General features: G+C 37.1%; 1 protein-coding gene across 4 annotated transcripts in view; it reads right to left on the bottom strand.

Moving 5' to 3' along the window:
• Positions 1-13,377, bottom strand: part of PREPL (prolyl endopeptidase like) — a 68,641-nt gene that overhangs the window by 39,425 nt on the left and 15,839 nt on the right. For all 4 annotated transcript variants that reach the window (XM_047782158.1, XM_047782159.1, XM_047782161.1 and 1 more), the window contains 3 exons: positions 3,655-3,777; positions 1,946-2,012; positions 1,176-1,382 (listed from right to left, as the gene is read on the bottom strand). In XM_047782158.1, the coding sequence (XP_047638114.1) occupies positions 1,176-1,382; positions 1,946-2,012; positions 3,655-3,777 (397 nt within the window). The remainder of the gene's footprint in view (positions 1-1,175; positions 1,383-1,945; positions 2,013-3,654; positions 3,778-13,377) is intronic.

Genomic DNA, 13,377 nt, shown 5'->3' with positions numbered 1-13,377 from the left:
ATAAAATACTACTACATCAATTCTATGTTTTCAAGTAGTTATCAGTCTGAGGGTATTCAAGTTTATAAACAAGAGCGCAACACTCAATACTTAGGAAAGACTTTAGTAAAGTCACATTTGCTTTTAGGAGATGAACTGTATTAAACTCTACCACCTTTAACTTTAAGTCTGGGCAAAAACTGGATTACTTTATCTCATGCCTAAATATTTTCTTTCTGTTTTCAAGTCACAGAATACTTCGCATTACTAAATACTGCTTTAATGCCAGTGATTTCTTGATCTTACCATAAGATGTCAATGGAAGTTTCCACACAATTATGTCATGACTGCCACCTAGCTGACGGTGACTAAAACATCACTGTATAACACACATTCTGATATCAGAGAGGTTAAAATGTACAAAAGGTATGTCTTAGAATCAATTAGGGTATAATTTTAATTCACTGCAAAAGCATTTAGTTATTAAACAATGGGGAAATTTTTGGCAGGACATGAAAAGGGAGGATGAAGTATAACATAAACATCACTTAATGATAAAATTTAAAGTTGGTTCTTAGCACAGGGAACTCTACTCACTATTCTGTAATAACCTATATAGGGAAAGAATCTAAAAAAAGAGTGGATATATGTGTGTGAATAACGGAATCACTCTGGTATACACCTGAAACAACATTGTAAATCAACCATATTCCAATATAAAATAAATTTGCAAAAAGACAAAGTTGTCCTATTGATAAAAATATCACAGCTTTTATTGATGAGTAAGTTCAATGTGTTCTGTGGTAGTGGGCTTGGGCAATCTGCTGTAATGGCTCTATAAGATGACACGAAATTAAAACATCATACTCAAGCTTAAAGTTGAGTAAAAGATTAAGATGTAATTTAGATGCAAAAACATATTTTAAGTAATAAATCAGCAAAGAATTACTGATATATTAACATACACTGTACAACCTAGACTCTGATTATAATACTTCTAAAAACATGAACATGAAAAGGGAAGGTCTCCAGAATAAGAGGCACAGAGGAAGGTATGAGTCCATGGGGATAATAAACAGATCAGGCACTCATCTCACTCACTCACACGAGCAAGTAAAAATGTTTCAAAGGGGGGTAAAACCCTCTCACTGTCATCTTTTCAAAAATGTAAAAGACCGTTTTGGTTGGTGGCTTACCAAAACTGGACACATTTGGGAAAGAAGCTTCCATTACAGGCTGATCACTGAGCTTCACAACTACACAGGTAGATGCCTCAGAATCTTCCGTTCTTATTTTGGCAGCTACATATTTTTCATCAGGAGCAACTCTGATACAATCAATGAATGGTTGCTCTAATTTAAGTTCTTCCAAATTGAACAAAACTTCATAATTATCGTTGTCTGCTGCATAAAGAAAAGGATAAAAGAGATAATTCCACAAGATGTACTTTAAAAACCTTAAAACTGTTTTTAAATTAGCATTAGTAAGAGGTTGTATTTTGGCTTCTTTCAGCACTGACAGCAGCCTGATGTGTTCAGAAACTGGCATTAGTTATGTAATATTATCCTATGCTATTTAACATTATTCTATGCATCAAACTACATGATGTTACCTGATACAGTTATAGTCTAATATTTATAGACCATATAGAATCTAGAAAAGTAGAAAATGTAGAGTAAGTGACACTGAATAATCTATATAATACCTAGCACAGTATCCGGGATTTGGTCAATGCTCAAGAAATGCTGGTTCCCGCCTTTATTATCTCTGCCAAAGCTTTTAAGTGTAGTTGTTAATTATATCTTAAGCAAACCAAGGGATTAAAACCAGTCATTTTAAAAAAAGAAAAATCAAAAATTGAAAAGAAGTATTTTCTACACCTTTGAAAAAAAAATACCAAATTTCCCATGCAAAAGGTGAAATCTGAAAAATCAAATGTTTCTTAAAAGGAAAAACTGTCATGTACCTTCTTCATCTTTGGAACGAACCAAGCAGCAACCCTCTTGATAGTAAACAAAACCACCATGTTTAATCTGACAATGAAAAGAAACAAATGGTTTAATAATTATCATTTGTTTAGTAATTTAAACACAATTTAATTGCTTAATGGTCTGATTATTCAAGATGAAGAAATGAAGTCTTTTATAAAAGCAGATTAGATGAAGTCTATGAAATATAAAAAAATATAAAATGGGAGTTCCTGCTGTGGCACAATGGGATCAGCAGCATCTCTGTAGGGCTGGGACACAGGTTCAATCCCCAGCCCAGAACAGTGGATTAAGGACCTAGCATTGCTGCAGCTGTGGCAAAGATCGCAACTGCATCTCAGGTCTGATCCCTGGCCTGGGAACTCTGTATGCTGCAGGGTAGCCAAAAAAGAAACAAACAAACAAACAAAAAAACAAACAAAAAAAACACATCACTTTTTACCAACAGTGATTCATATATGGTTTCCCTATGTTCACTGGAGGAGTTTCCAGTACATAATGTAAGAGGCAACAAAGAAGGCATAACGAAACCTAAATGGGTTCTCATGACTGTACAAACCACTTTAGCTTCAAGTGGCATCTTCAAGATAATTCAAAATGATGCAGATGTGGAAACTGTGACTAAGACTAATCTGAAAACCCAGTCAATAAGTTTCTAAGACTATTTCCTCTAAAATATGCTATCACTGCCAACTGTGCATTGTTTGATTTGATTTTACACAAAGCATTTTACCCTCTGTGTGGTGACAGATATAGACAATTTGGAGACTGAAAAACTATTACCAGTATACAAATCATGCTCTTGTTCTAGCACCTACACACTAAATGCAACTGACTGACAGGATTTCAGGTAGCTTAAGACATTTATTATCTGATCATTGGTGGCATAACTTGAATCTGGAATTCTTGATTCTTAACCTATTGCTATTTCCATTCCACTATGAATGCAATTTCCATTCATAAGCTGTGACTGTTTTCCAATCTTATCAAAAAATTTTCATAATGTATATTTAATTTGTTTCAACTGAATAGTTATGACTGTGGTAACCACAAAATGGTCCAGAAAATATCTGGCTTTCACTAATTTTTTTGGTCTTTTTGCCTTTTCTAGGGCTGCTTCCCGAGGCATATGGAGGTTCCCAGGCTAGGGGTCAAATCAGAGCTGTAGACTCCGGCCTATGCCAGAACCACAGAAACGTGGGATCCGAGCCAGTCTGCGACCTACACCACAGCTCATGCCAATGCTGGATCCTTAAGGCCAGGGATCGAACCCACAACCTCATGGTTCCTAGTCGGATTCGTTAACCACTGCACCACGACGGGAACTCCTTGGCTTTCACGATTTAAAGTGAATTTCCTTTTATTAAAATAAATGTAGATAGAGCAATCAAATACATTTCAAACAATAAAGCATTATGACTTAGTTCTATTTGAACTTCTTGGAATTATTTAAAAAATTAAAAAACAGAATTGGTTGTTTCCAAAAACAGGAATGAACATAATACACTTGGAAATTCATATTGGCTTTGGTCTTTATAATTTAAGGAACATACTTATTCTTTGTTCTTTAAATTTTTCAGCATATTTTAAAGTCTAATTTTGATGTGGGACTGAATAAATCACAAAGTATTTGATTTGTACCCCAAGTGGCAATATCAGATTTAAAAAAAGACTGAAGATATCCTACCTCTGCATTGATGATTTCGTATTCTTCTTGTGGCTGTGTTTCTAATTTTGCTCTCACTTTTTCAAATGCATCCATGTTTTCTGAAAGAGGTTTTTCGTCTTCTTGTTTAATAGGCAGAAAATCCTGGAAAAAGTTTTATTGGTATGATCATAATATTTCAACTCAGGAAAACATCTTTGCTTTTTAAAGATAATTGTTCCTTCTTATGCAAGTATTACAATGTTAGATCTATGCCTATGAAATAATGCATTTCTCAGACCTTAAATGTTTCATAAGCTCAATAAATTATTTCTTTTTCATTACAAATGTAAACAAAGAAAAAGTGGATACTTGATGACTATACTATTACTTAAAATGGAGGCTGTGGTGCAGCGGGTTAAGAATCTGACTGCAGTGGCTCGGGTGTCTGCAGAGGCTGGTTTTCGAACTTCTACCAGGTGCAACGGGTTAAAAGATCTGGCATTGCCAGAGCTGTGATACAGGCCACAGCCAAAGCTTGGATTCAATCCTTGGCCTGGAATTTCCATATGCCATGGGTGTGGCCATAAACAAACAGAAAAGGATAGGCCTTTAAGATGCATTAGTACTAAAGTCAACTTTCTTTCTTTTTTTTTTTTTTTTTGGCTTTGGCATGGCTTGATGTGGGATCTCAGTTCCCAGACCAGGGGCTGAACCCAGGGCCACTACAGTGAAAGCACCAAACCCTGACCACTAGACTATCAGGGACTCCCAAGATTCAGAGGTACTAAGAAGTGCTGAAAAGTATTCAGAAATACTATGGGAAAGCATAAAATAAGGGAAATCCTATGAATTTTTACATATTTAAGAGTCAGCTGTGAGAAGTAGAAAAAGTCTTCTGAGTTTTATAAAGTACTAAAGTATCACCAAAATAGAAGAAAATGTCAAAGGGACAAGAAGGCATTATCATTTCCTCCCCCTTTTTTGGCCACATATGGAGTTCCTGGGCCAGGGATCAGATCCAAGCCACAGCTGCAAGCTAAGCCACAGGACCTAAGCTGCAGCAATGCTGGATCCTTAACTCACTGTGCTGGGCCAGGGATCGAACCCTCATCCCAGTGCTCCCAAGAGGCTGGTGATCCCACTCTAGGAAGGCATTATGATTATTAATAAATGTTTACTATTTTTAAAAAATTTTTCATCTTATTTTTGTCTCTCTCTCTCTTTTTTTTTTAGGGCCACACCTGCGACATGTGGAAGTTCCCAGGCTAGGGGTTGAATTGGAGCTCTAGCTGCCAGCCTACATCACAGCCACATCAACCTGGGATCCAAGCTGCTTCTGCGACCTATACCACAATTCACAGCAATGCTCGATCCTTAACCCACTGAGTGATGACAGGGATCAAACCTGCATCCTCATGGATACGTCAGGCTCGTTAACCACTGAGCCATGATGGGAACTCCTACTATTATTTTATTACAGCAAGAGTTATGATAGGAAGTTTTTCCTACTTTATATTTTCATTAGGCATAATTTCCTTCTCTTGTGAGGTTAAGGAATTCTCCAAACAGAACTGTTTGTCAGATCAAAAGGTGAATTAATGCTTTATAAAACATTAAATTCTCTTTGAATTTAAGAAAAAACAACATAGTCACCTTAAAAAAGGAAGAATAAGGAAAAATAATGAAAATGAATGAGCAGGATACAGGTGAAAGCTAAATAAAACCCTCTGTCTTATTAGGAGTATCTAATAAGCTAAGAGCTTAAGTTGCTCTCTGGTGAGCACAAATACCACATAAATTACTAAAATTTGGATAAGGCAAAACCATGGTTTTCAAATTAAGAAAGGGTTCAATAATTCAACACTCCACAGGTGTGCCTTGTTTAAGGAAAAGACTTCTAGCCAAGATTTTCAAGGTCAGCTTTCTGCCAAAGATGGCAACTGTATGGTGGTTTGTGACAGAGGGTCACTAAGCCTTTGGTAAGGACCTCTAACAGCTGGTAAACATTATTGCACAAGTGTGTCCATGACACTTTACCAAAAGCACAGAGAATGTAAACTATAAATATAGTTTATATCACAGTTAACCATCTAAAATTAAACCCAACAAGAATAAAACAGAAAAATCACCAAAACAACAGAAAAATAATAATTTTTAACAGTTTTAGACTTTTTGAGATGCTTTATGATTTGAAACAGATTTACATTAGCAACAACAGTTGTTACAGGACTTTAAATCATTCAGTCTTTATTTCAATCATAATTAATATGTTTGAGTAATTTGAAATCCAAATACTAGAGGCTCATGATTACGTTCCATGTTTTTAAGTATTTCTACAAAATCTGGTACTGATCTTTAGAGTAGTGAGGTAAAATATCCATATCAATAATTTCCTACTATCACCCAGAGCACAAACCAGAAGATCAATAGAAATCTACCTTGAAACCAACTTAGTGGGAGAAGACTTTTCATTTCCAGATACATGCTTATCTGTTCTGTAATTCCCATCAGAACTTTTGAATTAGAGTCAGCAGAGCTATGAAGAGAGTACCTCTTTCTCCTACCTTGCAGCTCATAGCACATTCTAGGCTCAGGGAGCTGGTAGGTGCCACCTTTACTCATCCTTATCAAGAGCCAAGGCCAATGCAGAGCTGAAGGCAACAGAGCTGGGCCTAATATCTATCCTCCTGAACTTTAAATTCTTTTTTGTTTGTTTGTTTAGGGCTGCACCCTTGGCATATGGAGGTTCCCAGGCTAGGGGTCAAATTGGAGTTACAGCTGCCAGCCTATGCCACAGTCATGGCAACATTAGATCTGAGCTGTATCTGCAACCTACACCACAGCTCAATGGCAACACTGGATTCTTAATTCACTGAGTGAGGCCAGGGATTGAAACTGCATCCTCCTGGATGCCAGTCAGATTCATTTCCACTGAGCCACGACAGGAACTCCCTTATTTTTATATTCTTGATTAACTTTTTTCTGTGTCACAAATCCAAATAAACTGATCTTATCTGAACCAAAATAACCCTGAAAGCACCTGGACTTTTAACTGCCTTAATAAAGTGGAAGTAGAATTCAAGAGTTCTGTAAATAATTCCTCAAGAGGATTTACTTCTAGGGAAACTAAGATTTTATATAATACTCAGAGTTTTCCAGGTGGCATATTTACAGATATGATAAATATTTAAAAAATCACAATAAAGTTCTTTATGCTACATTTGAAAATATAGATAAAATGGGAAATTTTCCAGAAAATAATTACCAAAACTGACTCAAAAAATCGAAGAGCTGTATTAGCCAATAACTATCAAAGAAATTGATAATTAAGTAACCCCTTCTTAAAAGAGACACAAAACTCAGATACTTTCAAAGGCAGCTTTCTTGATTCTTTAGGGAGTAGATAATCTCATATGCTAACTATTTAAGAGAAAAAGTTGCCGACTGTTTAAAACTACTCATTTTATCAGGCTAATAATTTGATGCTAAAACTAATGAGTGACAATATAAAAGACAATTAAAATTAATCTAATAAAATATGGATTAAAAAAACCCTAAAATATTTGATAAATCGATGTATTTTTTTAAAATGTTATTTTATTTTTTGGCTGAGCCCATGGCATGTGGAAGTCCCTAGGCAAGGGACTGAACTCCTGCCACATCCATAACCAGAGCCACAGCAGTGACAACACTGGATCCTTAACCTGCAGATCCTAAATCTTTTTTTTTTTTTTTTTAATTTTGCCTTTTTAGGGCTGTACTTGCGGCATATGGAAGTTTCCAGGCTAGGCAGGGGTCAAATCGTAGCTGTAACTGCTGGCCTACACCACAGCCACAGCAATGTGGGATCCAAGCTGCATCTGTGACCTACACCACAGCTCACGGCAACACCAGATCCTTAACCCACTGAGGGAGGCCAGGGATCCAACCTTCATCCTCATGGATACTAGTCGGATTTGTTACTGCTGAGCCGCGATGGGAACTCTCTAAATCTATGTATTTTTAAAAAGCACAAAACAAAACAATAAGAGTAATAAAATCCTACGTGACCAAGTAAGATTTATTTCAAGAATGAAATGATGGGAGTTCCTGTCGGGTGCAATGGAAACGAATCCGATCAGGAACCATGAGGTTGCGGGTTAGATCCTTGGCCTCACTAAGTAGGTTAAGGATCTAGCGTTGCCATGATCTGTGGTGGAGGTTGCAGACACAGCTCAGATCTGATGTTTCCATGGCTGTGGCCCAGGCCAGCAGCTATAGCTCCAATTTGACCCCTAGCCTGGGAACCTCCATATGCCACAGGTGTGGCCCTAAAAGGCAAAACAAAACAAAACAAAAAAGAATGGTTCACATTAGAAAAGTTTATCGGTGCAATCACAAATAAAGGAAATAAATCTTAGGCTCATTTCAATTAATGCATGAAAAAAACCCAGAAAATTATCAATATACTTAAAAATGATAAAAATCTTTAATTAGGAAGAGAGGAACTTCCTTGACTTAATAAATGGCCTCTATGTTGTTTTAAGAATTTAATTATATTTAAAATATCTAATTATATTTACTGTTAGTTTTCTTATTCAAAAGTGACTGTTAAATGAAGAAAAGTAATTGTTTCCTATACTCTCTACCTGTAATGCCTCTCCTTGAGCCCTTCTCATTCCACTGACTGCTCTTGTCAAGATCACTGATGGCTACTATATCACAAAGTACAAATGTTAATTGTAGGTATTCACAGTAGTTGACCTATCACCATCATGACACATTTGATCACTTGCTCCACCTAAGAACACTTTTCTTCATTTGGCTTCCAGGACACCTCGTTCTCATTGTCTGCCTCCTATTTCTCCTCTCAGTCTCTCTGGCTAGTCCCTATTCAACTCCATGGCTCTTAACATCAAAACACTCTGGAAGTTCCCGCTGTGGCGCAGTGGTTAACGAATCCGACTAGGAACCATGAGGTTGCTGACGTGGAGCCTAAAGTCATATCAGATCATTTGTTCACTTAAACCCCATCCAATGTCTTTCCCATCTTGCTCAGGAAAAAAAAAGTCAAAAATCCTTATAATGCTCTATGAGGTCTGCTAGTACACTCCCATGCCCACCCACTTTGAGCCACACTGGCCTTTTAGATGTTTCTTAAACATGTCCGGCTTACTTCCTCCTCACTTTCCTAGGACTTGCTGTGCCCTATGCCCAAACACCTACTTGAAGCTACTGAGCAAATGTCACTTCAGCTAGGCTTTCCCTGACCACTCCACCAAAATAAAAATTCTCCTTATCCCAACATGGCCTATTTAATCTTTCCTTGTCCTGTTCTGTTTTCATTGTACCTATTGCCTCTGACATACTTTATATTTTACTCACGTATTTATTGTATCTCTCTCCCTCTAACTAGAATGGTAAGCTCCATCAAAGCAGAGATTTTTGTTTTCTTTACCCAGTGGCTAGAACAATGTATATTACGTGTTCAACAAAAAATTGCTGAGTTGAATGCAACACAGACAGCACAAAACATGAAAATTAAAAACTTATTTAACAAAACACATCATACACAAAGTGAAAAGACAGCACAAATATGGAGAAGATATCTACAGCAAAAATAAAAGACAGGAGTTCCCATCGTGGCATAGTGGTTAACAAATCCGACTAGGAACCATGAGGTTGCAGGTTCGATCCCTGGCCTCGCTCAGTGGGTTAAGGATCCAGCATTGCCATGAGCTGTGGTGTAGGTCGCAGACATGGCTCGGATCCCACGTTGCTGTGGCTCTAGTGTAGGCTGGCAGCTACAGCTCCGATTTGACCCCTAGCCTGGGAACCTCCATATGCCACAGGAGTGGCCCAAGAAATGGCAAAAAGACCAAAAATAAATAAATAAATAAAAGACAAAGGACATGTAAAGAACTCTTATGAATCAGTAAGAAATAGACAAATACAATAGGAAAAATGGTCAAAGAACATTAATAAGCAATTTAAGAAGACAAAAACCAATGGGATCAATAAACATAAGAATGATGCTCAATTATTAGTCGAGACAATGAAAATTAAGAACAATGACGTATTTATCCATCAGAAGGGCAAAAGGGAAAATGTTTGATGATATCAAGTGTTATTCAAGATACAGAGATAGAATTTTTATTTTTCTCTCAAGTGTAAGATACTTCTATCAATTTAGAAATTAATTTGACAAGAAACATTAGAATGTGAATACCATTAGGAATTCCAATTCTAGATACAGACTCTAGAGAAAGATAAGCACACATGGATAAGGAGATACATACAAGATTGTGCTAAACAGCTTTTTTTTTTTTTTTTTGGTCTCTCTGGAAATTGGAAACAACCTATGTGCTTGTCCAAAGAAAATGAACTGTGGTATATCATAAAATAGAATGCTATACAGTAGTTTTAATACATGGACCACAGATACATGTATTAATGAGGAATCTCAAAATAATGTGCAAAAAAGCAAGTTATACAATTATATGTACATTATTTACATAACGTGGAAAAATACGCAAAACAATATTATGCATCATCTGTGACTATAAATACATGTGCTAAAAATTTACATAAAAACACATGGAAAGAGCTTAAGGATAATGATCACTACTGAGGAGGCAGGGAAGGTGACATGATCAGGGAAAGATACAGGAATCTTCAAATACATCTGTACTTTTTTTTTTTGGCTAAGAAAAAAAGTCACATTGAGTACTAAGTACATGGGTATTTGCTACAGTATTCCCACTAGCTTTGTATATATTTGTAATGATTTATAATAAAAGGTATTAAAAAGAAATGTAACATGAATCAGGTTACCTGAAGGCTGGTTCTGACTCTACTCATCTTTTTAATCAATCTTGGGCTTGGTGACTTCAGTTTTTCATTTGTAAAGGACTCACACACTTCTTGATTTCAAAACTTACTAGAAAGCTAGGACAATTATTGTGCTAGGACAATTAAAATGGTATTGGCCCAAGGATAGTCATACAAATTAAAAGGACAGAACTGAAACAAACCCTTACATTTACAGTTAGCAGATTTTTGATAAGGGTGCTAAGACAATTCAATGGGAAAAGAACAGTCTTTTGAACAAATGGTGCTTGGCTAACTGGATATCCACAAACAAAAGAATGAAGTCAAACCCCAACCCCTAACAGCACATACAAAAATAGACCAAGGAACTAAAGAGAGATCTCAGACTGAATGATTTCAATGGTCTTTCTTCAAGTAATAATTTATGGTTATATGAAAAGAAAAAAATCAATCATTAAACTATTATCTCACACCTCAAACATTTACTGCTTATCTACTAACGTGATAATCATTAATGCATTATATGTTGGGCACCTAGAGATGTATATTATAAAATTCGTGGAGTTCCCATTGTGGCTCAGTGGTTAACGAATCTGACTAGGAACCATGAGGTTGTGGGTTCGATCCCTGGCCTTGCTCAGTGGGTTAAGGATCCAGTGTTGCCGTGAGCTATGGTGTAGGCTACAGATGCAGCTTGGATTCTGTGTTGCTGTGGCTCTGGCGCAGGCCAGTGGCTACAGCTCTGATTGGACCCCTAGCCTGGGAACCTCCATATGCCTTGGGAGGCAAAAAGACAAAATAAATAAATAAATAAATTAAATTCTTGTCTTTAGGGACTTCCTAATTTAATGGAAAGAGACAAAAAATTTAAATAACTATAACTATATAACAATAGCTTGGAGGTAAATATACTCAGGGCTCTTATGGCTTCAACTATTACCTGTATATGGACCATTCTTCCCAACTTCCAGACTCATATATCCATTTATTAAAATCTCCACTTAGATATTCCTGCTGTGGCACGTGGGTTAAGAATCTGAATGCATTGGCTTGGGATGCTGTAGAGGTGTGAGTGCAATCCCTGACCCAGGAACTTCCATATGTTGTAGGTGCAGCCATGAAAAACATTAAATTAAAAAAAAAAAAGAGGAGTTCCCATTGTAGCTCAATGGTAATGAACCCATCCAGTATCCATAAGGATGTGGGTTTGATCCCTGGCCTCGCTCAGTGGATCAAGGATCATGTTGCCATGAGCTGTGGTGTAGGCTGCAGATTAAGCTTGGCTCTGGCATTGCTGTGGCTGTGGCACAGGCCAACAGATGCAACTTTGATTCCTCCCCTAGCCTGGTAACTTCCATATGCTGCAGGTGCAGCCCTAAAAAGCAAAGATAAATAAATTTAAAAAATTAGAAAATAATAAAATCTCCACCTTAGCAGTGAGTTCTATTTACTCCTCCTCCTCTCTGACCCTTAACAGATGAGTAATGGTAAGGCTATACTTGTGACTATCTCAAACACAAAGATGATCTAGGTGTGTTTTCAAATATGATTTTGATAAATTAACATGATGTCTATCTCAGTAAGGGGGATACCACCCTAGAATCAAATATGGTAAGAATCTGGAGCAAAACATCTACTAAGTGGGATAAACAAAGATCACAGTAGCTTTGTTTCAATTTAGGTCACATTTTGCCAAAAACAAAAGATTAAAAAACTTTTGTAAGGGGCTTTTGGATTATCACTCTATATTCCCTATTACTCTACTAAAAGGCCCCAAATAAAATGTGATCATTCTGTAACTGAATAATCTGATGCTACCAGAAAACTGAGCTCATCAATGAATTCAGTAAAGTTGCAGGATACAAAAGTAATACACAGAAATCTCTCGCATCTCTATATACTAACAATGAAAGATCAGAAAGAGAAATTAACAATCCCACTTACCGTCGCAAAGAACAAAATATCTAGGAATAAGCCTAAAGATACAAAAGACCTGCACTCTGAAAACTGTAAGATGCTGATGAAAGAAATAAGAGATGACACGAACAGATGGAAATATATACCAAGTTCTTGGATTGGAAGACTCAATACTGTCAAAATGACTGTACTACCCAAGGCAATCTACAGATTCAATGCAAACTCCATTAAATTACCAATGGCATTTTTCACAGAAACAGAACAAAAGATTTTAACATTTGTATGGGAGTACAAATGACTCCGAATAGCCAAAGCAGTCCTGAGAAAGAAGAACAGTGCTAAAGGAATCAGGTTCCCAACTTCAGACTATACAATGAAGCTACTGTTATCAAAACAGTATGCTACTGGCACAAAAAAAGAAATACAGACTAATGGAACAGGAATAGAAAGAAACCCTGCACATGTGGTCAATTAATCTATGACAAAGGAGGAAAGAAAATATAATGGAGAAAAGACAGGAGTTCCCGTGGTGGCGCAGTGGTTAACGAATCCGACTAGGAACCATGAGGTTGCGGGTTCGGTCCCTGCCCTTGCTCAGTGGGTTGACGATCCGGCGTTGCCGTGAGCTGTGGTGTAGGTTGCAGATGCGGCTCGGCTCCCGCGTTGCTGTGGCTCTGGCGTAGGCCGGTGGCTACAGCTCCGATTCGACCCCTGGCCTGGGAACCTCCATATGCCGTGGGAGCGGCCCAAGAAATAGCAACAACAACAACAACAACAACAAAAAAAGACAAAAGAAAAAAGACAAAAAAAAAAAAAAGACAATCTCTCCAATAAATAGTGCTGAGAAAACTGGACAGCTACATGTAAAAGAATGAACTTTGGAGGCAGGATCAAGATGGTGGAGGAATACAACGTGGCCCTAACCTTCTCCCACAAACACATCAGAAAAAAACCCCATCTACACACTGAATGATTCACACAGAACGTCTACGAAATGTTGGCAGAAGACCTCAGACTTCCAAAAAGAGCAAGAAA

This window comes from Phacochoerus africanus, chromosome 5 (genome assembly GCF_016906955.1).
Source record: "Phacochoerus africanus isolate WHEZ1 chromosome 5, ROS_Pafr_v1, whole genome shotgun sequence".
In the NCBI taxonomy this organism is placed as follows: domain Eukaryota; kingdom Metazoa; phylum Chordata; class Mammalia; order Artiodactyla; family Suidae; genus Phacochoerus; species Phacochoerus africanus.
This window is presented reverse-complemented; position numbering and strand designations above follow the sequence as displayed.